General features: G+C 37.5%; 5 protein-coding genes and 1 pseudogene across 9 annotated transcripts; 4 read left to right on the forward strand and 2 right to left on the reverse strand.

Moving 5' to 3' along the window:
- Positions 1-1,199: 1,199 nt before the first annotated feature.
- Positions 1,200-5,660, forward strand: LOC103322066 (uncharacterized). Of its 4 annotated transcripts, none has more exons than XM_016792131.2 (8): positions 1,200-1,457; positions 2,094-2,256; positions 2,615-2,748; positions 2,943-3,039; positions 3,203-3,382; positions 3,484-3,759; positions 4,424-4,761; positions 5,212-5,660. In XM_016792131.2, exons 1-8 carry the CDS (start codon positions 1,338-1,340, stop codon positions 5,425-5,427), a joined length of 1,524 nt encoding a protein of 507 aa, XP_016647617.2. In that variant the 5' UTR covers positions 1,200-1,337; the 3' UTR covers positions 5,428-5,660. The 4 variants fall into 4 exon arrangements, with proteins under 4 accessions (XP_016647617.2, XP_016647618.2, XP_008222154.2 ...); XM_008223932.3 differs by having other exon boundaries at positions 1,217-1,457; positions 2,064-2,256; XM_008223931.3 differs by having other exon boundaries at positions 1,315-1,457; positions 2,046-2,256.
- A 346-nt stretch (positions 5,661-6,006) lies between these two features.
- Positions 6,007-6,725, forward strand: LOC107880291 (ferredoxin, root R-B2 pseudogene; annotated as a pseudogene).
- Positions 6,726-7,922: 1,197 nt separating this feature from the next.
- On the forward strand, positions 7,923-13,223 carry ASY1 (DNA-binding HORMA family protein). The gene is given in 23 exon segments (XM_089045550.1): positions 7,923-8,140; positions 8,254-8,310; positions 8,803-8,899; positions 8,989-9,057; positions 9,186-9,278; positions 9,477-9,603; positions 9,697-9,766; positions 9,865-9,906; positions 10,008-10,136; positions 10,229-10,342; positions 10,479-10,524; positions 10,627-10,689; positions 10,858-10,886; positions 10,888-10,983; positions 11,157-11,169; positions 11,275-11,351; positions 11,449-11,550; positions 11,727-11,877; positions 11,983-12,059; positions 12,172-12,226; positions 12,332-12,498; positions 12,606-12,746; positions 12,877-13,223. Coding segments are annotated over 23 exon segments (1,929 nt in total). The 5' UTR covers positions 7,923-8,137; the 3' UTR covers positions 12,988-13,223.
- Positions 13,224-14,326: 1,103 nt separating this feature from the next.
- Positions 14,327-16,270, forward strand: LOC103322067 (Rubber elongation factor protein (REF)). The gene is made up of 3 exons (XM_008223935.2): positions 14,327-14,485; positions 14,602-14,835; positions 15,620-16,270. The coding sequence occupies exons 1-3, from the start codon at positions 14,465-14,467 to the stop codon at positions 16,064-16,066; spliced, it is 702 nt and encodes a 233-aa protein (XP_008222157.1). The 5' UTR covers positions 14,327-14,464; the 3' UTR covers positions 16,067-16,270.
- Positions 16,271-16,981: 711 nt separating this feature from the next.
- Positions 16,982-18,609, reverse strand: LOC103322068 (NADH-ubiquinone oxidoreductase). Of its 2 annotated transcripts, none has more exons than XM_008223936.2 (3): positions 18,471-18,609; positions 17,847-18,158; positions 16,982-17,244 (listed from the first exon to the last, which is right to left on the reverse strand). In XM_008223936.2, the coding sequence occupies exon 2, from the start codon at positions 18,143-18,145 to the stop codon at positions 17,858-17,860; it is 288 nt and encodes a 95-aa protein (XP_008222158.1). In that variant the 5' UTR covers positions 18,146-18,158; positions 18,471-18,609; the 3' UTR covers positions 16,982-17,244; positions 17,847-17,857. The 2 variants fall into 2 exon arrangements, with proteins under 2 accessions (XP_008222158.1, XP_088901678.1); XM_089045552.1 differs by having other exon boundaries at positions 17,847-18,173; positions 18,471-18,554.
- A 2,283-nt stretch (positions 18,610-20,892) lies between these two features.
- Positions 20,893-22,920, reverse strand: LOC103322069 (HCP-like superfamily protein with MYND-type zinc finger). Its single transcript, XM_008223937.3, has 3 exons — positions 22,457-22,920; positions 22,093-22,255; positions 20,893-21,967 (listed from the first exon to the last, which is right to left on the reverse strand). The coding sequence occupies exons 1-3, from the start codon at positions 22,744-22,746 to the stop codon at positions 21,203-21,205; spliced, it is 1,218 nt and encodes a 405-aa protein (XP_008222159.2). The 5' UTR covers positions 22,747-22,920; the 3' UTR covers positions 20,893-21,202.
- Positions 22,921-23,504: the final 584 nt, after the last annotated feature.

Below are 23,504 nucleotides of genomic sequence, written 5' to 3' on the forward strand. Positions count from 1 at the left end.
ATTATCACCAAATTCTGCAATTCATATTTATAGAATCATATCATGACTTAATATTGAGGATTTGAAGTAGGCTACTTCACAATATCAAGGGCCCCAAAGTAGCTAAATTGAGACATAATCAAATACCAATTTTTGGGGTTGTGCAATTTGATACGACCAAGAACATTCTTGGTTAGTGATGAGTTTCAAATTAAATTCTTGATAATTAGGTTAACTTTCTTTTTGTTTTTACTTTTTTAAATTATGTTTTTTTTTTAAATAATTATTTGTTAGTTATAGTGAATGAACGAAAATACCCTTATACTTAATAGAAATTTTAATAGAGTTAGACGTAGGTGGTGAATTGTAACATTCAAGAAAGTTCATGTAGTTAAAAATAAATTTTAAAAATTCAGATTTGGTAATGAAGTACATACTTAAAAGGTTCGGGTGATATTTCTACAAATTTCTCTAAAATTAATGAGAAAAAGTGTTCCTTGGTTGATAGCTATGACTAATCTGGTTGCCTCTCAATATGAGCCTCTAGCCACATACTCTTCACCAATGAAATTATACTACTATTAACTTATATGAAAAGTCATATTATTTCTTTTTTGGGAATGAGTTTGGTAAATAATAAAAAACAAAAATTCGTATATTCTAAAGGCAATTAAAGATTATCCAAATTGGCATATGTGTCAGGCTAATTGGTCATGTTAATAAATTCGTCCAATTTGCATTTAAGTTTTGATCCCCTATTTTGTAAATTATATGATTTTAGAATAATTTAGACTATTGTTTGTATTTAAAAATAAAATAAAAATTAAATTATTTGTGGGAATGATAGGGCCACAATTGAATATCCAAAGACTGTGGGTCAAGTTTAGAAATTCCGGAACAAGATGTGTCTCTGTAAATGAAATTAAGACAAATATATCTGGAAAGAAAATGGCTCCCTCTTCAAAATTTCAGCAAGAAAGCAAAAAATACACTTTCCCTACCTTCACATCCATCTTTACGAAACAAAGTGAACCAAGAAGCTCGATCTTCACCGTTCAGAACAAAAAATACCACGTGTCAATGATCTTGGAGCGAGTATGACCCAACACCCGCATCGACGAGTCCAGAAGTCTTTATTAGACACCCTCGTAAGAAAGTCATCGAAAGATCAAAAAAATTCAAAAATTCAGAGAAAATTTGGGGATAGTTATTTATCTTCTCATCCTTCTGTTCAGACAAAATAAAATTTTCGATCCCTCCGAATTTTCCCTCTCTTTTCAGTACGCCCTTGGAGGGAAAACCTTCCAAATCCAAAAGCTCCTGTTTCAGCCGGTAAAACAAACTTAGGGTTTTCATATATGCTCAAGCTTCAATCACCACGATCTTTTTCATTTTTGTCTTTCCCGACTCACTGTTTGGGTTCGGGAATAGTGATTTCCGCTGCTGGTTTCTCATCTTCCAGCTTGATTTTAACTCAGGTATGGATAGTTGAGTTCAACTATGCTTTTGTTTTAGCTTGAGTTGTAGCTTTTGGTTGTTAAGGTGTATTTTTGGAGCTAAATTTTAGGGTTTGGTTGGTTATTTTGGCGAGCGTGGGTGTAATTTATGGACTTGATGTTTTGCATGGTCGAATTGTGGCCAAAGTTGTGTTATGTGCTTGATAATTGAAGTGGGTTAATTGATTTGATGTAGTTATGGGTGGTTTTATGCTTCAGTTGGTGATTTTGATAATGCGTTTCTAGGGTTTAAGTTTTACTTGGAGTTGGAACTGATAATTAATAGCTTTTTTCCCCTATGTAATTGAGCTTAGTTTGGGGGCACTCTGGCTGCTGATTAATTATTCGGTTTCTCCGAGTGTTGTCCAACACCGTTGAAGTTTTCTTTTAATAATGTATGTATGTATGTTGCATTAGATGTAGAGACTTTGGAAGACTACTGTTTTCATTTGTCCCAAGTTTGCAAATGTGATCTATCAAAATTATAAATAGAAGTTGATTGGCCTATACACTATAGGAAGATTCATTCTTCAGCTGATTTCTGAATTTAAATTGTTTTTCTTTAAAAAGCCAAATCGGTACTTGCAGCCTTCTCAAAATTAAGTAGTTTAATCCAAGGTCAAAATGCAAACAAAGAAGAAAAGTTCTGGAAGAACTGCTGCTAGAGACCATGCTAGTCCCAGGGTTACAAGAGCTCAGAAGAAAGCCTATGAAAATGTGCAACTTGTGGAAAAGAAGGTTGCAGATCTAATTACATCTTCAACAAGAAAGCAGAGAGTTGGTATGGTACCTTCTTACTGGTTTAAACAAGAAAAGTTCCTCATGCTTGTATAGAGTACCTTACTGTAGTATTGACTTCTTGTGTTTTTCATGTCTGGTTCTATTAGTATCATAACGGCAAGTCTGAAATTCTTTCTTGTCTTTATATTTTTGTTTTTAAGATTCTACCTGTATGATTATTTTCTTTTATCATGTGTGATTTACTTAGTTATGCTTCTAATATTATTGAATTTTGCATCAACACTTACCAGGTGATATACTAAACATTAAGAAATTTTTGTTTAAAACTTCTAACCTTATATTTTTAGAACATGTCCAGTCACTGACTTTAACTGTCATCTTCCTATCACAACTTTCAGGTGGCAATCATAAAAAGAATGGGGAGCCTGTTACCGCAACCATTTCAACTATGAATTATGACTTGATGCGTGATGAGACTGCTGAGACTTGTTTGGAGCATGATGCTTTAAGTGATGATTGCATAGAGAATAAGGTAATTAACTAGCTATGCCATGCTCAGCTTAGTTATGTTGTCTATAAAACCAATAACGTGTTATATGCAATATGTTATACCTCGCCCTCCTCCTAGAATAAAAATTAAGAAGAAAAAAAAACAGAAAAGAAACAGAACGTTGCCTGAGCATTTAGTGTTGAAAGATTTCTCAAGTTGTACAAATCCTACTGCAGGGTTGTAAAGAGGAAACTGCTGATTGCATGCTGGGAACTATATTTTCTCCTTCCTTTCACATATCTAAGCACACCAATGGGGAACCTGCTAATGAAGGTAGATGAACAAAATAATATTTTTTATTTATTTATTTTGCATTGATGGTGATGTAATTGTGTTTCTTTCCTTCTCCTCTATTAATGGTTAGAAATATGTCATCTAGTAGTGTTTTGGATTTTTCAAGATTGTCTATGATCTTTACCGTTTTTCTTTTTCCTAGTTGATTTTGTTAAATTCTTTAGAAATGAAGACCACAATTTCCATCAAGAATGTGAAATAAAGTACTCGAGAGTTGATGTGCTGAATGGTCATGTTGTTCAAGAGACTTCCGAATCCTTGGTTAGAGATGAGAAGAGTTACTATGAGAACATATTATCTTCAGTAAATATAACATATCCTGGTAATACAAATGAAATCAAACACAAATCTATGTAGCAAAATAGAATGCACAAACCCTTGTGATATGTGGCATAAATAACGTGTACTCTTGTTGTAATGCAGTTGTGGAAGCAGGCAGTATTTCTTCTGAAGTCTCAGCCATATATCTTGCTATGAAAAATTCTAAGTTGGAATGTGTAGATGAGCATGGTCAAGAGCCCATGTCAACTGATTTATACACAGATGATGACGAGTTTGACGAGATTGATGACTTTGATCCGTACTTATTCATCAAGAACTTACCTGATTTGTCATCTGTTGTCCCAACTTTTCGGCCAATGCTTCTGCCTAAACAGACACGGAGTTGCCCTCCTACCAGTCTTGTTTTGGACTTGGATGGTGAGAGTAATGGAAACTTGTAGTATCAGGTTTTCTGTATAATTATTTGCATAACTCTCGACATAGGAAAGCTTTTGAACTACACCTCTCATTATTCATGGAACTAACTGTTGATATGTGATAGGATGTGCATTAAGCTAGTTCTTTGTTCCTTTTGTTTTGCCAAAATAGCCTAGGTGTGTCCGGAGACAGTAATTTCCTTGTAGCATGTTTTGCTTTGGTCATCATTATGATGAGAATCAAAATTGAACATATGTCAATAATATTTCAGTCATTTTCCATTTTTCACCTGTCGTTTTAATAAATTTACTAATGGAGTGAACTTGAGCCATTAGTCTTCTCCATTTGAACTGTCATTGCGTAATAATTGTAGCTATATTTGGTAGGAATTAGCATCAGTGCAGGAGCATCTTCTCCTAGCTTTTTGTATTCTGACAAAATATCTAATTAAACTGTCGTCAAATATTTTTCTTTTCAATTTTTTCCTTGTAAAGGGTGCCAAATGTGCATGTTTTTTTGGAGATTTGCATGCATTGGTTTTATCTCATTAAATTCTTTATATGATACAACATTCAGTCCTTTATTACTATCTGCTCTTGTTTTCTGAAGTATTAACTGAACTATTGGTTAGACTTGCATGCTGAGACTGGTTTTGATCTGGCAGAAACTTTGGTACACTCCACACTAGAACCTTGTGATGATGCAGACTTCACTTTTCCTGTAAATTTTAATCTCCAGCAGCACACAGTATATGTCCGATGCCGTCCTCATCTCAGAGATTTTCTGGACAGAGTTTCCACTCTTTTTGAGATCATAATATTTACAGCTAGTCAAAGTATTTATGCAGAGCAGCTTCTAAATGTGCTGGACCCAAAAAGGAAGATATTTCGCCATCGTGTTTTTCGTGATTCCTGTGTTTTTGTGGAGGGGAATTACCTCAAAGATTTGTCAGTTCTTGGTCGTGATTTGTCACGTGTTATCATAGTTGACAACTCTCCACAGGTATACTATTCCCAACTTTCCCGCACTCCCCAAATAGCTGTCATGACTTGTGTGCACTAACCCTTACCCTTGAAGGTGATCAATTTAATATAATGTGTCTAAATGGATATTTTTGGCATTTGGCATAGTTCTTAGAGTATATTTGGTTGTCCTTAGATCAGTGAGCTTCTGGATAAAAGTGAGTTGAAGGAAGCTCTTTATAGTGTTATGTTGAAATTCATAGGTCCAAGATTTTTCGAGTCAATGGCTTATCTTTCAACCATTCACGTGTATCATTAATATGTTCCTTTGCCTGCTTTGGAATTGAAGTACAGTCAGTCCTTTCCAAGATCTTGATTAAGGCATGCTTAGACCAGTGTTAATGAGATAGCTGAGAGTTTGTCCTTTCTACAGAAGTATTGACTCCGTTCTCTTTAGATATAACAATTTTGTACACTGGCTTTCTTTCAGGCATTTGGATTCCAAGTAGACAATGGAATACCAATTGAGAGCTGGTTTGATGATCGTTCTGATAAAGAATTACTTTTATTACTTCCTTTTTTGGAGAGCTTGGTTGGAGTAGAAGATGTTCGGCCACTAATTGCAAACAAATTCAACCTTAGGGAGAGAGTAGCTGCTGCTGTTTATCCTCTGAACTCATGTAGAGGTGATCCTTTTGAAAGGTGAGCCTTCAATGTGAATGACCGGTTTTACAGTGTGAAAGCTATTCTGAGTGTTTTCCTGTATTTTTAGATTTGCTACTGGAAACAATGTTCTGTTGCGAATTATGTGCTTTCATTGAGAAAGACGATCTGATATTGGTGTAACATGGGTCAAATACAAGGAAGACACATAAACTCTTGATAAAAAAAATTAGCCTACAAATAAAGATTCCGGATAATTTAAAAGTTATATACAAATTTGAAGTGTTAGGAGGTGGAATATTGTTCTTTGTTGAAGAAATCTCATTTTGTCGAAAGAATTGAAGGCTTTGTTGTTATCAGTATCTTTTGTTAGTATTCATTGTTGAATGTTAATAGATGAAGCCAAGCTTCCCTAGCAACATAAAAACGTGTGTTTTTGTTGTGTTGAGATATTTAATTAAACCCAAAAAAAGAGAGGATTTGCGAGAAGTGTTATTCAGTTGATGGTCCAGTCAGTTGATGGAAATTAATAGCCGTAGTGACATTAGATCATGAACGTTTCACGATGCTGCCATGTTCCCGATTTCGAGTGCCACAACACTGGCCTCCAACAACTTCAGTTTCCTTTACAGTTTATATACAACATTCGCGCGCGCATACACCCAAAGAGAAGAGCAACATTTCTCTTCTAACTTTGCTCGGAAAAGCCACCCTATACCGGAGTTAAAATGACGACGTTGAATGTCTTAACAGCAAGACTTTCAACCATATGTTCCATGAGAACTGCAAAACCGTGTAGATCCTCGTCCTTCGTTATGGGTCCTCATTCGCATGGCTCTCTATCGAGGAACAGTTATAAAGCATTAGGGCTGAAAGCTTCTTACTCCTTCTGTGTATCAGCAATGGCAGTTTACAAAGTGAAGCTGTTGGGGCCAAATGGTGAGGAGGCTGAATTTGATGCCCCTAAAGATGTTCACATTCTGGACTCAGCTGAAAGCGCAGGGCTGAAGTTGCCTCACTTGTGCAGGTCAGGGGCATGCTCTACTTGTACCGGGCTCATGGTTTCGGGGTCGGTGGATCAATCGGAGGGAGTGTTCCTAGATGAGATGCAGATGGAGAAAGGGTACGTGGCCACCTGCGTCTCATACCCAACATCAGACTGTGTTATTCACACCCACAAAGAAAGCGATCTCCACTGACTGAACTACAATGAGCAGAGGAAGAAGAGTAGTATATTTTTCTCTCTGCATATTTCAAAATGATTATAGCAACAACAAAAATGATTGTAATTACCATTAAAAAAAATGGTAAGTTTAATTTGACACAAAGTTGAAGCTCTCTCCTCTTTATGTGTTTTGATTTTAAGTCATTGAACGACAGGGGCGGTTCTGTGCACAGGGCAGGTTGGGTGTTCGCCTAGCCCAAATAAAATAAAAAATAATCCAACATATGTTTATAAGTCCAGTCCAAAATTAAAAAAATTAAAAGCAAATTCTACACACATGCTGGCCATCCAAGTGGTCCCGTATCTTCTTTCTCATCTTTTGGCTATGTGACATCAGCTTGTTTCTCTCTCTCTTAGTTACCCAACATCAGTAGCTTCTTTCTCCCTCTATTTTTTTTATATATCTTTAATATAGTTTTAATTTAAAATTGAGTATTATAGGGTTTATTTAGGGAAAAGAGAGTTTGCTAATGCATCTATAATTGAGGAATTTAAGAGTTTTAATCCTCGCATGGTTAAATTTTAGATTTCAAATAGTGTTGTTTTCTTTTGTATTGCATTTACTTTTGGTTTAGTTTGAGTTTTTGCATTTGTTAAATTTTTATTTATGGATAGAGATGCATTTGAGGGTAAGGCTTCATTATGTCTTCACTGACTATGTGTATCTTTTTATGTTTATTAATGAAATTCATTCGTACTGTCGAATTTAGTATGTAAGTTTTGTCTAACTAGTTTTCGAATCCTGAAACCAACATTGTTGAATGAAAACCTAGTTAGTAGGCTCGCTTATCATACACTAAGTACATATTTTTGAAAAATACTCCTCCATACCCTTCTGAATTTTCCATATATATATATATATATGTCACGAGTAATACACATTTTTTCCGAATATTTTGAAATCATACACATTATTCGTGTATTTTATTTGTATTTCCATGTATGATTTTTTTTTTTTTTTAAAAAAAAAAAAAGACTACAAATAAGGTAAAAGAGAGAGCTTTGTAATTAAAGTAAAAGAGACGATTTTTTATTATTTTTTTATTTTTATCAAACTAGAAAAAATTGCAACATGCAAATTATTTTCAATTAAAATGAACTTATTTATTTCATTAAAATTCGAATCCGACAAGGAAAAAATGCGAGGCCCAGTTAAGATGGAGTTAAATTAATTAACGTGTGATTACGGAGGCAACTAAACAGGTGTTACCGTTGGCATTGGCGCCCTAATTGTCAGATTGCAACTGATTAGTGACGAACGTGACAACTCCGATTTTCGTTTTGGGGCACATGTATGTACTGCTCCAACCGACTCTCTCAAGCTCAACGCATTTCGCATGCTCTCTGTAAACCCCTATCGCAAGTAACTTGTAAATTTTCACAGCCTCCCGCCTCTTTCCTCATTTGTTTCATTTCAAATTTTCGTCAAGCAAGCCCCTTATATAAGCAAACGCATAGCTCTCATTCTCTCATTCTCTCATTCTCTCATTCTCTCAGATTTTCAATTTTCTCTGAGAACGCTGAAACAATGGTGAGAGAAATATCTCTGAGCTATACATTTCTACTTGATGGTCTTCGTCAATATGCTCCTACCGACTGTTACAATCACTCTTAATCTCACTGCAACATCTTCGTTTTCCTCAGGTTGTCGCACAGAAAGTGAAGGAAGCGGAGATTACCGAGCAGGACTCGCTTCTTCTGGTAACCTTCGATCGCTCATCAATTAGGAAATAGATCGCAGTGATAGAAATCTGAATGGTTTGAAATTCTTCTGAAGTTTCGAGCTGATACTACATTTATGCAAATCTGATCTGTTTTCGTTCAATTTTCGTTTACCTTCGTTTAAATCTCTCTCTCTCCCTGTTGAAGTTTGATATGAATTTTTGCTAAATTTTGAAAAATTTCAGTTCGAATCGTTCAAATATAAATCGTATCTGAAACAGACTGTGATGATATAAGCTTTGACGAATACTTGATGATTCACAAATGGATCTGAAGCTAACTGTTATCGTTCCAGAAATTTTAAGCACATAGTCTTATGTCGTAGCATAAGCATATTTTTGGAAGCGCGTTAAAATTATATAATCTTAATCGTTTTACTATGAATTAAATTTTCTGCTACTGTGATGACGAAATTCTCAATAGTTATATGAATTGATTCTGATTATTCTATTTCATTTGATTTGAGCTCAGACGAGGAACCTGCTTCGGATTGCTATATTCAATATTAGTTACATCAGAGGCCTCTTCCCGGAGAAGTATTTCAATGATAAGTCTGTTCCAGCTTTAGGTAAATTTTGTTTGATAATCAGAATTTATTTTGCTATAATTTTAATTGTCGGTTGGTGATTTTCTTTGAAATCTTGACATCTTCATCAGAGATGAAGATCAAAAAGCTAATGCCAATGGATGCAGAGTCTCGCAGACTTATTGATTGGATGGAGAAAGGTACAGATTCTTGAACTCACTGATTATTAATTTCTTAATTTTTATCTTAGCTCACTGGTTTGAAATTTTGAATGAGGTTTCGGTTTTAATTTTCTTGTTTGGTTATGAATTTATGTTTCTTTTTGTAGGTGTATACGATGCATTGCAGAAGAAGTACCTGAAAACGCTTTTGTTCTGCGTGTGCGAAACAATTGAAGGGCCAATGATTGAGGAATATACGTGTAAGGCTATAGCAAATGTTAATCATCAAAGTCACTTGATAAAATCTGATGAATTAAACCTAAGCCAGAAACGTAGATTGGTAAAATTTGATAATGTTCAATGCTGTTTGAATTTAGAGTTGGAATTTTTGCGCCTATACATTTTTTTTGGCCTCATTTTCAAAGAATTGATTTATTCTATATGGCATTGACCTGCAGTTTCTTTCAGTTATTCAAATTCTGAAAGTCAGGAGGTTTCGATGAATATCAGTCGCTCTGGGAACAAGAAAGAGGGTGGAACATTCAAGTGTAACTCCACTGCAGAAATTACTCCCAACCAGATGAGGTGACTTTGATGAAAACTAGTTCCAGATTTTATTCTCATCCTGTTCTTGTTTGGCCAATTTCTGAATTTGTGGACTATGTTAATAATGTCCAGGAGTTCTGCTTGTAAAATGGTCCGCACACTGGTTCAACTGATGAGAACTCTGGATAGGATGCCCGAAGAGGTAAAGATAAAATTGGTTTTTTAGCCATTATGCAATGTTCTAGAGACTTCATCTGTATTGGTTTCACAACAAACTGTTTGATTTTGTTTCTGTTCCAGCGGACCATACTGATGAAACTCCTGTACTATGATGATGTGACGGTACACCCTTTCAAATTGCTTTCTCCTAATTCAGTTTCATCTGTTGTTTATTACTTTCTTTTTATTTGTGAAAAGATTACCACAATTATCTGGCATTGCAGCCAGCAGAGTATGAGCCTCCATTCTTCAGAACCTGCTCAGAGGAAGAAGCTCGTAATTCGTGGACTAAAAATCCTTTGAAAATGGAGGTTGGGAATGTAAACAGTAAGCATCTTGTATTAGCTTTGAAGGTAAGGAATTGTGATTTTCTTTGCAATTGCTGGATATTCAAATGTACGATTCATATGGCAGAGTAAGTTAGTGTTACTTGTTATTTATACAGGTAAAGAGCGTCCTTGATCCTTGTGAGGATGAAAATGATGATATTCAAGATGATGAAGTGAGTTTAGGAGCTGATTCCATGCAAAGGGATGATTACTCTGAATCTGACAGTGAGGTAACCTGATCTTATTAACACATTTTATATCTTCTTTGGATTTAGAGCTTCAAATGAGCTTAAAGATGGTATTTGATTTCAGTATTTTCTTCAGAAAATAATTTGCACAGGAAACATGATATATATTGTCTTTCAGGTTAACCAGTCACAAGAGGATCGATATATAGTTGCGCCTGTTGGTGGTGAGGGTTCTGCATCTTTTGTGTAGTATAGCTTTTTACTGTAATTCCACTTGCTTAGCTGTTGGTCTGAGTTAGTGGAAGTAACAATGGTTCTTTTGTCAGATAAGCAACAACCACAGGAAGATAGCAGTGCACCACAAGAAGATAACAGCATGGTTGATGAAGGTAATAAGACAATGACACATTTCCAAGTTAGCAGACCAATTTTCACATAACAATGAGAGTGAGAGTTGAATTTGAACTTGAAAACTGAGCTGACTGATTAGCTATTTCTGGCTGAGGCTATTTCCTGCACAGCTATATTAGGCTAATCATGTTTTTTATGCTTTGTAGATGACACTCAGGATTCAGTGGAAGATGAACCAACAATTGTCCCGGATAAAGGACTGGATCAGTAGCCGCCACACTGACACTGTTGAACTTACTGATGTTCTCTCGAATTTTCCGGACATTTCAGTGGTAAGTATTTCAACAGTTCAATTATCTGCTCGAAGAACAACTGTGCCAAAAATGATTGTTGGTAAAATTGGAAAGACAGCAGAAGAGTTACTTTCGCATGCTCTTTACCCTCTTAGTATTATTGTTAGCATATAATCCACTGACTCAATCTCTGCATTATTAATATGCTGCAGGTTCTGACTGAAGGTAAACTCAAGAATACACTTAGAGCTGCCGGTTTGCGTTCTCACTGATTTTAGGAGGTTTATAACAATATTAACTACTTTTCAATCCTTTTTGGCTGGATTACAGAAATTATGTACAATCTTGTTAAGGAAGGTGTTCTATCAAAAACTGGAGGGGACACTTACACTATTAACGGGCAGAAGGTTGCTTTAGTTTTTTCTCCTTTTATTTCAGTTTTGAGTCCATATTTTCTTGCTTTTAAGTCAAAGTCTTTTTCCTGGTGGCAATTTTACATTGCAGAAGTCTGATTATGAGTTCACTCTGGTGAAAGAAGAAATGGATGGTCAAATAGTCCCAGTTGCTGACAAGACACCAAAGGTTAATGATCTCATGTACATGAAGGTAATTCCAATTCCTGTCTTGACATGACGTATTAGGATTTTGAAAAACTGCTGCTAATTCATAAAATTATTTGTAACACTCAACAACTTTCCTGTGGTCCTAAGCTCATTAAACCAAGATTGTGCAGGGTTCTCAATTTTATCTTACCTGACTCTATTGTCATTTGTCTATCTCAGGCGCTGTATCATGCTCTTCCGATGCAGTACGTGACAGTTGCAAAGCTTCAGAACAAGCTTGGAGGGGAAGCAAATCAGACTACTGTCCGCAAGTTCATTGATAAAATGACACGGGAAGGTTTTGTTGAAGCCAAAGGCAACCGAAGGCTAGGTGTGTGTAGTAGTTGCTGCCAGCTTAAAAGCTTTGTACATAGCATATACTTATGCATGATAAAATTATGTCCAGCTTACTATTGTCATTTGTTTTCTAAACCAGGAAAGCGTGTGATCCATTCTGATACTACCCAGAAAAAGCTGACTGAAGTCAAGAAAGCTCTGAATATTGATGCAATGGTATATTTGAAAACATGTTTACGCTTCATTTTTCAGATAGTACATTTATTTCGGTGACAATTATTTTTTTGTTTTCTGTTTACATTATTTCTTTGATTCTTTACATTGACAGGATGTGGACAATTTTGAACCAAATAACAAGTCCAAACATCTAGACCATACTATGGGTAAAAGAACATTAGATTTTTTTCCATGCATAAAAATGAATTTAAGGCTCTAGTTTCTTTCTTGGGATTTAGCTCGTTGCACCTTGAAACTGCTTTTGTTATCAGGAAGCACTTACCGGGACACGTCCACATGCGGTGCCCTCCATTCCATTGGATCAGATCTCACACGCATGAGAATAAGATCTAACGGTCATCAAAATAGTCCCATGAGGAGTGAGCAGACTACTTCAAAGACAAAGGACCATGCAAACACTCCAACAAGCAGGGCTCAGGTTAGTCTAGTAGTGTAGCTTTCCACCCTTTCAAATTTCCAATTCATGTTATTTTTCTCTTGAAATTTTAACTGTTTAAAATTGAATTTTGTTTCTGAACTTTGCAGCCTGTGACATCAAGAGAGAGCTTTGTGCCAGGCAATGAGAACGTCAGAGCAAATGGCAACTCCGATCACTGTGATGAAGGGGAGAGAGTGATATGCAGTAGCAGGTCCACCCAAGACAAGCGTTCCAGGAAAACAAGCACGGTGCGTATGATTCGAACACCCCTAACCGTAGAATGCAGTTTGCTGTAAATTTCATCATCAGCACAATGGCTAGTAAAATCAATGCCATGTTTCTAGTATCTTGTACTTATCTTTGCCCTCTTCTGCGCAGGTCAAGGAGCCTATTCTCCAGTACACGAAGCGCCAGAAATCCAAGCCGTCTGAAAATTTGCAGCATTTGCTGTCTGCTGGACTGGATTTTCCCATACTTGTGGAATTTTAAGATGTAAATTTTAATGGGGACAACTGTTAGAAGTGTCTAATGTGGCATACTGGGGAATGCTTTTGCCCATATACTAAGCATTTTCTATCAACCAAGGCTTAAGGATGATGATGATGATTGAGTAGATGGGAGATGGCATCATAGTGGTGCTGTGCGTTTTGGCGTTGGTCTTTTTTATTATTATGTTATCGTCAACAGCAAAAAGTATAGGATATGATTTTAGGAAGGGCAGCATTGTATGGATGCACTTGCTTTATGCTTTAAAGTTTAAACAACGGCTACCGACGGTGCGTGGTTGAACAACACACTTCTTTTCTTTTATTCTATCTCCATCAGCTGAAAGAAAGTAACGAAGTTGATGGGGAATTTAAGATAAGTTGACGTTCAATATACTAATTTTTATAATGGGTTACTACTATCACAGCCGCCTCTGCCACTAAGGCGATGATAACACATAAGACAAACATATATAGATCCAAAACAAAAAAGTTAATATAATAAGCGATGATTTTCTTCATAGTACAAAAAATATTCATGCATGTCCACGTGTATGACAAATAGATCAATTGTGGCCTTGATGGTTATGTTGGGTTAGTGCGGTTTATTTGGATTTATATGAAGCAAAAAATAAAAAATTGTGAAATATTCAAAATATTAAAAAAATGTCATTTTTAAATTCAAATATTAAAAATTAAAATTATTATTAAATAAAAATAATATGATAAATTTACATTTTTTTCATATTAAAAAAAATTAATATTAAAAGAAAAATCAAATAATGAATCCTATTTTTATAGAACACAATTATCCATTATCTTTTTTAATTTTAAAATAAATTTAAATTTTTTTGAAAAAAGTCTCTTACATACACGGAAGCTCGTGTAGAGAGGCTTATAATTATATAGCATAACTTTTGTTTATTTTATTTTTATTTTTAAAATATTAATTTATTACCTTTTTGAAATTGATACTTTAGATATTGATGTTGTTAATCGTACTGCTGCTGAGGCTTATCTAATTTTCTTTCATTAAAAAATAGATCAATTGGCGCGGGCGAGGAGAACAGAGTTAAAGCAAAGCCCATTCGAGCCCGGAATCTATCCGAAACGGAGATCGGGGCCCACATGCGTTATCGTGGGCCCCACAGAAGCATTTCACGCCTCACACTGACTGAATGGCACGAAGCTACGGTGCTGGTGTCGACAAACCCGTATCGAGTCGTCAGGTCTTTTCCCGAAACTTCCACAAACCTCGCTGTTTTTGATTCTGAGCTGATCAAATATGAGGGCCCAGTTAAGCAAAGCAGATTCCATATCCACCGTCGATCGCACGAACGTATAAGATCATTTCGTAACTCTGCCGCTATAAATAATTCCTCGCACCGAAAACCACTTCTTATCTCGGATTGAACCAAACAAAAAGCTTCCCGATCTTGAAAGCCCTTGTTATTCGTGATCTCACTTGCAAAGAGAAAACAATGGCCACCGCCAGCAGCGAGGTAATTGAGTTTCGAGTCTCCTACTTCATTTTTGAATTTCTTGTTTGGCACAACTCTCTGTTTGTTTGCTTGGATCTTAAGCAACTTTTTGTTTTTCTGAATTTTTGTTGTTGCAGAAAGGGATAGAGAACAACAAGGAGAAAGAGTTGAAGCATCTAGGGATTTTTAGGGTTGCGGCGATTCACACTCTGGTGTGCGTGTCGAATCTGTACGATTACGCGAAGCAGAACTCCGGGCCTCTGAGATCGACGGTTGGGACTGTGGAGGGTGCTGTCACCGCCGTTGTTGGTCCTGTTTACCGGAAATTCAAGGGCGTCCCTGACGATGTCCTTGCTTTTCTCGACACCAAGGTACTCTGTCATTTTCCTTTCTAATTACAATGAAATGTAATAAAATTGTTGAGATTTGAATTAATTTGATGGAAACGAGCAATTGATTTGTTTTGTTTTAGTTTACCTGAATGACATATTCATGATGATGATAATCAGTAATTGTTTACAAAATTTTTGGGTTTTTTTCCTGATGCGGTGAATTGATAAGTTAAGTTGTCAAGGTTGCTTTCAAATTCTTCTACTTGTTGCCCTCGGATTAGATTAAAAAGATGATGTGTTTTTGGGAAATAGATGTTTGTGTCGGATCAAAGTAAAAGTTATGGTCCTGCTGATATCCTTTGTGAATCGATGTTAAGAGTGATATCTGGCTGGTTTAAACACATGTTTGTGCTTTTGCTTGTGCCCGCGGTTTTTACTTGTGGTGTAGTGTTTTGTGTCTGGATTTGTGCCCTGATTCTTACTGGCCCCGTGGTATCTATTGTAATGAGACTGATAGAGTAGATCATTCAAGGACCATTGCCGAACTTTCGTGGATAATTGATGCTTCTGACCCATTATCTTTTTGGTAACAAACACTTAATGATTCTAGTACCTTTGGTTAAGGAGTCATAGGTTACATGTTCTACAGTTTCTTTTATGGTAGCTCGTGTGTTCTGTGCCCTTGTGCTGTCTTACATTCATAAATAATCGATTTTGATGAAGGGTTCATAGATGTCCATAGGTATGGGTAAGTTTTTATTTTTTTTAAAAGCAATTGACATATTCTGAAAATATTAATCGTTTTGTTTATTTATTTTCACAGGTAGATCAAGCCGCAGGCAAGTTTGATAAGCATGCTCCTCCATTGGCTAAGCAGGTTGCGAGCCAAGCACATGTTTTGATCCAAAAAACAGTGGAAAAAGGCCAGAAGTTCGTAAAAGAGGCTCAAACTGGGGGTCCGCGCTCAGCAATTCATTATGCAGCTACAGAATATAAGCAGTTTGTCCTAAACCAATCTGTGAAGTTGTGGGTTGGACTGAACCAGTATCCTTCCATCCACAAAGTGGCAGAGAAGGCTGCACCAACTGCTGCCCACTGGTCTGACAAATACAACCACACGGTAAAGGACTTCACTCGGAAGGGTTATGCCATCTTCGGCTATTTACCCTTGGTTCCGATTGATGAGATATCCAAAGCAGTCGAGAAGGGTGAGGCAAAGAAGAAAGAAGATGCGGCTGTGCATGTTGAGCATTCCTCTGATTCAGATTGAATGAGTCTCTGCCTCAGGTTGTTACAATCTTTTGTTGGCTTCTACAAGTCGTTTGGTATTTAAGAAATTTAATATAGGGTTCGTGGGTGAAGAAATGTTGATCTACTTAGCTTAGCTAGCAACTATGTAAATGATTTCTAGACCCTCTAAACTTTTTTCGAGTTATGAAATGGTTTAGCCAACAGTGGCATGCACGTGTCTGGATATCGGCTCTCTAGTTCCGGTGCATATTAAGACCTTCTTGGATAGCTTCTTCAATGTCTGTTGGAAGTTTCTTTAACAAAGTAGATTGCCCTGTTGCATACTAGGTTTAATATGATGAAAAATGAGTGCGTTTGCATGTGCGGATGAGTGGCCTGTGGAACTAAAAATGAAAAGCAGTATTTTTTGACGTAATAGCTTTAAGTTCTTCAGTATTTTTATAGGACACTGATTTTTCTCGACTCTTCTTTTGTTTACTTACACTACTACGTATGTTATAGTAAAATGTATTGAAAAATAAATGGACGTGTAAGTGTAGGAAAATCAGCTTTCTTTTTAATTTTAAAGAAATTACTGATCTCGATCCTGAGCAAAATCATATTCTTCACTGTTGATAATCTGGTCTCAATAGTAATATTTTTGCACTACGAAGAAATCAAGAATGTCAAAATGTTCTTAATCAAAAATTTGGGTCTAGACGAAAAATCATGACAAATGTGATCAACCGAGTTATAATAATACCCCACAGGGAAATTACAATCTGCATTGATTTTGAATGCGTTACTAACAATTTTTCTTTTGAGCTCGATCCATGGATTGAAGTCCAAACTATACAATTACAAGAAGAACGTTGGTAGAAACTCAATTGTTAGGTTAGTCGGGAAGTTGGGAAAAAATCAGTTGTTAGGTAAGTTGGGAAGGCTGCACTTGACATTGCTCCTAATTAAACTTCTTTTATTTCGTATTGTCTGCATAAGCCCGAACCAAAGCCAATGGCATCCCTAGATTGGTACCAAATATATAAAAAAAATTGAGAGGATCCACATGAAGTGAAAAGGAGTTCATCCACAACACAACAGTTACACGGACTCTTATTCAAACAGAGACCTGTCTTGAGGAAAGCAATAAAACCAAACAACACTTTAGCAGCAACACTGAATTCCAACTGCAACAGAAACCTCCAAGTGATTATGCAACTGCAACAAGGAAAGAAAACCAATGAGCATCATTCATCCCATAACATATCAAACACAACTTGAGATCTCAAACACTAATATTTTCAAGGTTGGGAAAGCCTGAAGAAATCACATTACAGTGATTAGAACGCAAATGCAAGGAAATGTAATCTTCTACTCTCTTTTACATAATGTATATAGTGCATAAAAATGATTATAATGCAAACGAAACCGACAGTTTCTCGAATTATGCAAAAAAACAGATAGGGAAAATGGTGGTTCCTAACCTATGGTGGAAAGTTTCCATCCAAAAGAACCAGATCCTTAACTAGGAGAAGGGTCATATCAATAAAAAATAAGATTTTTGAAATGGGAAAATTTAGAACCAACAACAACAAAACAATCATATAGCGCATGCTTCAATGACAAGTGCAATGCCAAAATGCACTCTCCTAAGCACAAGCTTTTGAGCATTTAGCATTGCCTTTGGATGAAGAAACCTCCAAAGACAAAATTGGGCTAAATTCTCTCAGAGGCCACAACAACATTCCAAAGAGCTTCAACACAATCCCAATCATGAAATAGAAACCCACAATGTCCTTGAAACTGTCAAAGAAACAAACCTTATATGCACTCATTTAGTTCTGGAGGTGACAGGGTCAGTGCTGTGTTGAAGGAGATCATCGTAGGGGTCCCTCCGGCCGGCAACCTGGCTAATTTGGGCATCCCAACGAAGCTGCGAATTGTGGCGCTCGAAAGTCCAAAAGCCATAGGGACGGAGAGGTAGGGCCCACATCTCCTTGGTCTTGTTGCACTGGTCCTTCACCGCATACACGTGCTCTCTGAATTTCCTATCCCTCTCCTTAGGGTCCTCCATTAGCTTCAGTATCAGATTCTCAGCAAACTCCATTACAAAACCCATCTTCTCACTCTCCCTGAAAAACGTTAACCTAAAAAAACTTAGCTCTGCTCAGTGTTTCCACAAACCCTGATTTTATACAATTTAAACTATTCGCAGGAAAGCCGATTCAGCTATTAGATTCTATTAGGGTTCTGGTACTTTCTTTTCTTCTCTAACATTTTCTAGGCAACCAAACTGATCGAAAACTCGCGAAATGGAAATTTCCAGATGTGTACCGTAAGAAACTGATTCAGAAACCGATCTGAGCTGTGATTAAACTAAATAAAATGAAATTCAAGCAAAAATTATAACAGAATTGAAGATAAGAATCGATTGGGGAGCTTACCTGGTGCTTGATTTACAAATTTCCTACGCAGCTCACTCACCGTGTTTGGCAACGATTTTTTGGGGGTCAAATCAAAGCAGCAGAAATAAAACTTTTTCTTTTTTCCTTTTAGACTATTTTATTTACGGGTTGTATTTTCTTGGGCCAAGGCTTACCCGCTTCTTTTATTTTTTCTTTGGGCCGATGCAAAAACTTCAATTGGCCCAAGAACTTTGGGTGAATTTAGAATTTGAGCATAGTATCCATGTATTTTTGTGATTTATTTTCTTCTTTAATCAGCAAGAAGCCATCATCCGATCTTAAATTGAAAACTTGTTAATCTTCTTTAAGACTGATAACCTAATCAACTAATATCTCTTTCTTTTGCACTACAAGTGTTAGAGCTCAAATTATGAACCCTTTTCTTTCTTTCTTTTTTACCGGTACAAACAGAGAGTGAAAGTAAAATTCTTGGCATAAGTGAGTAAGTAAATTTACTATTGAAATCATCCGTCACATAGCGATTGTTATAATACTCACCAATGATTACATTGTCCACAGCTTAGTGATTAAGGTAAGATCGGTCCACAGCTTATGATTTTCTTTTATTTCTTTTGGTATTGTTGATACAGCTGGCCATTCCCATTTCTAACCAAACACATTCAAGAATTTGAGCAGAGCTTCCCAGACTATACCCACAAGTTTTTAGCTACCACCCCACCGCTACAATAAAAGAAGCACTGATTTAGCCAACAAGAAGCCCTCAAAAACAGTGTCTGTTTTTGCTTATTTAGGTAGTCGAAACTCAAAAAGAGGAGTTCAGTTCGAGTAGGCAGAAGGGCATTGAATGAGCATCATCTTTTGAAGAAACTGTTAGCCTTTGCATCAGAAAACTTCCATGTCAAATGGCTAAAAAAAGCATACAATTAACTCCAACCAACAAAAATAAATTTGAAGTCCTTAACAACAGATCAAAGAGAAGCAAACAGCAACAGCAAAAACAGAGTGACGTTCATGTATCATCCAGTTGAGACAAATATACTTTCAAGGCTGACATCCACTACATACATGGAAATAAAAGTTTCAGTTACATCACACTTTGTTTTCTTTTTCTTTTGTTTTTTTGTTTTTGGCTTTTAAATTTCCAATGCTCCTAAGAGTGGTAATAAGATTCTATATATTCAAATAAGATCTGTTTCGTCTTTGGAAACTCTCAGACAATCAGACAAAAGGGTTTTGAGAGCAGTGAACGTCAATTTGTACTCGCCTTTAGACCAAAATTCAGACTTTGCAAAGCAGCAAAGCTGGGTCACCTGCTCAGCTCTGTAGTCTACACCCTTTGGTTTTTCACCTGCTATTCTTAAAAACCTAGCAAACACTTAACTTTGCCATGTGACCATGACTTACAATTAAAGGTTTTATATCTGCAATCTAATTGCTTGATATAAATTTGAAACCCATCTGATTTCAATAAGGGCTTGGAGTTGGACCACCCACTCAATATCAAAGGTTTTATTTTAGCCTAAAGAAAAAGGAAAAAAGATGACCTTGATTAGGTCAGTTGACCAAAATAGTGTGTATACCGCACTCAAGTTTGATCATTTTTCCGTACATTAGAGTAGTTAAAAATATTGTATTGTAAAAAGAAAGAATGAAAAAGAAGCATACCAAGTGCGCTCCCACAAGGAGGAGTTGATGCTGTTTTAATTTTTCCCCCACTTGAATTGGTTTTGTGAACCCAAATGACTCACACCAAAAACAGCCATACACCCACCACTAGCAAATTGCATATCTTTTTCCCCACTGCCACTAACTTCAATTCCCCTTCCTTTTTCATTTGGATTTTTTAAATTTAAAATTCGTTTCTTTTTTAACTTTTTTCTTTATTGTTCTTGGTCAATCACTTAAATGTTTCTGACTCCTTTTGACCACCTAAAAGCAAGTGAAAAAGCCAAAGCAGGACAGCAGAAGAAGAAGGCGATAATTAAACTTTGCTCATTTGGTGTCTGCCTCACAAGCACAACAACAACTTGCTCATTGGCATTGCTGCTCTCTCTCTCTCTCTCTCTCTCTCTCTCTTCCTTTCATGCACTCATGCAAAGTAATTACTCCATGAGCTGTAAATCCGAATTTCGAATCTAATTTTCCTTTCTTTTGCATCCAATATAACACACCATAACTTTACCCCAAAGTTAACCTAATTTCTCAGATTTACATTTGCATCCAAATACAAATAACATTTTTGAAATGGGAAAGTTTAGCTATGGTAGCTTCGGTGTGTCATGCATCCAAATCAAATATTTTTGGAAAACTTTTTAAACCTTGGAAATTTCCCATTCCCAAGACCCAGCGACCAAACTCACAACTACCAAAATTACAGTTGAGCAATTTTTGTAAAAACAAATGTAACCCCAAAAGAACAAGAGAAGAAAGAACATTTGAATTTTCATGAATTTTGGATATTTGTTTAACCGAAATTAAGGCTAGAGTTGCTCTATAGTACCCCAAAAAAAACAGAGAAAAAGGAAAAAAAATCACAGGAAAAAGAAAAAAGCCCCTTGCTTCCCCTCAAAGATCCCCCTCTGTACAACAAAGGGTGAACAAAATTTCCAACGGCCATAATTAACTTGACATATATATTTCCACAAAAACGGCCTCGTTCCCTTTTTCCTTTTTTCCGCTTGGTCTTAATTCACATTTTCCTGCCGTTACCGTTACCGTTATCGTTACGGTCGTCGATTTTTTTTTTTTTTTTAACTCTCAGCCATTTCGTCATCACCCCCATTGACAGGTCCGTCGTCAGCACCATCACCCTCCTCATCCACCCACCTCTCCACGGCGGCGCACTCAGCCTTGTGGCGCAGCTTCCAATCCAGCGCCTGACAGGCACGTGAGCAGTAGTTCACGGCCCCACACACCGAACACCGACGAAACTCGTGCCTCCTAGTCTCCGGCCTCCCACACCCCACGTGCGAGCAAAGCCTCAAACCCGGTCCAGGCGAACCGTCCCGAGCAGCAAACCACTCTCCCAAAAACCGGTTCGCCGGGTGCACCTCCGGAGCGGGCACGTTGCACCCGAAGTCGCTAAGCAGCGGGCAGCCCGACCCGGTCAGGTGCCCCAGCTGAGGATGAGGGTGAGGATGTGGGTGCGGGAGTGGGGTCCACGTCAGCAGCTGCCGCATGGGCACTCCCGAGGCTGCCGCGGACGACAAAACCGCTGCCAGCTCACGCGCGTTGGCCTGGACCAGAAACCGTCTCCCTTCCGTTATGTTCTGACGGACTCCGTAACCGTCCTGCAGGCAGTGGCCGAGCTCGCGCAGCGCGTCGATGTGTCCAAGAAACGCTGCACGCGCGCACAACGCTACCCCAGCCCGGAGGTCCTTGTCGTTTTTGGAGCCGCCGCTGCCGTTGAACTGAATAACAGCGAGCGAGTAGAGTGCCGGCGCGTGAGAGCCAATCGCCGCCTTGGCCATGAGCGAGGCTCCGCTCCCTCGGTTTTGCAAACAATAGAAGCGAATCTGCAGAGATGAGGAATATTAATAAATTAATAACAAATAATAATGTGAAGGAATGTTCATAAAACTGGATTTAATTAAAATTAATGAGAATTTTTTTGGTGGGGTGTTTCTGAGAGTGAACTGACCATGCCGAGAGTGTAGCAGGCCTCGACGTTGCCGGCATCGGCGCAGAGCTTTAAGAATCGGTGAGCCGACTCGGACCAATTCTTGGCTTTGAGGACGAACGTCTTCGGTGAAGCTTTGGAGACCACCAGAGAATGGAGAGCTAAACCGTTTAATCTCTTGCATCTGTTGACAACAATTCACACCATCCAATCCAATTATCAGTTACTTCCGTTAGATTTTTTGAAAAAGAAAAAAAGAAAAAAAGAAATTAAAAGACACACTCCACACCACACACCACGTATCTCTAACCTCCCAACTGAAAAATAATTCCTCCAAATACAAAACAAAAAGGAAATTAGGAAAATTCAAGGATTGAAAACATACGTTATCGAGGCGCTGATGAAATCGGAAGGGGAATTGGCGGTGGAGCTGAGTTTGGAGAGAATTAGAATGAGGAGGTCGTCGGGTAAAGAGTCGAACAAATCGACCGACGCCGTCGACGAAGAGGAAGAGGAGGAGGCGCGTTCTCTGCCGGTAGTTGTCTCCGGCGAGATTTTATTCCGTTTCCGACAGACACAGCGTTCTCCGGCGAAGTCCTTCTTCCTCTTCTTCTGAAAGCACACATCTCCTGCTCCTCCGACTCTAGGATAGCAAACCCCACCCCTTGTTCTCATGTTTATGGCTTAGAGAGAGATTACAAAATGGAGAAAGCCAAGTGAGGGCCTTATATACGAAAAGCCAAGAACAAAACCAAAAGCAGCAACGACACACAGCCGAATGCGCTCTCTCTCTCTCTCTCTCTCTCTCTCTCCTCTTTCCTTTCTTAACAAATAAATATAAATATATTTGAAGCGACTACTAAAACACACATTTAATAAACATAACGTCCCTATTCACAACTTCGGCCCCTGGAGTTGTTCGTATTTACGGTCAAACGGAGTTGACCCAGATCCGTTCGTCTGTCTCTCGTCGGTTTGTTTTGGCTTTTCACTCTCCCCTGTACTTAAAGAAAATAAATAAATTTAAAGAGAGGGAGAGAGAAAGAAATAAAAATCCTTCTCCCTTGTCTGCACGCTTTTGAAGTTTGAACCCAAACCCAAACCCACCCCCACACACACACACACTCTTTTTCTTTTTTCTTTTTTCTTTTTTCAGAAATAAAAATTTATTTATGAAGAGAAGATGAAGATGAAGATGAAGATGAAGAGAGAGAGGGAGAGAGCGAGAGCCTTTTTCCCCTGTATCTGCTCTGATTCCTTTTTAAATGTTTGCTGTTGTTGGTACAGGTCAGGTGGCTGTCTTTTTTTTCACTCTTTTTCTCTTCTTTCTTCCCCTAAAAATATATCTCAATAATTTTATCTCTAATTCGTGTCCAAGGCAGTTACTTTTGTTACCGGTAAAAAACCTAAACTTGGGGGTTACTCCCCTGTTA

Source organism: Prunus mume, linkage group LG2, assembly GCF_029339155.1.
Source record: "Prunus mume cultivar Tortuosa linkage group LG2, ASM2933915v1, whole genome shotgun sequence".
NCBI lineage: Eukaryota > Viridiplantae > Streptophyta > Magnoliopsida > Rosales > Rosaceae > Prunus > Prunus mume.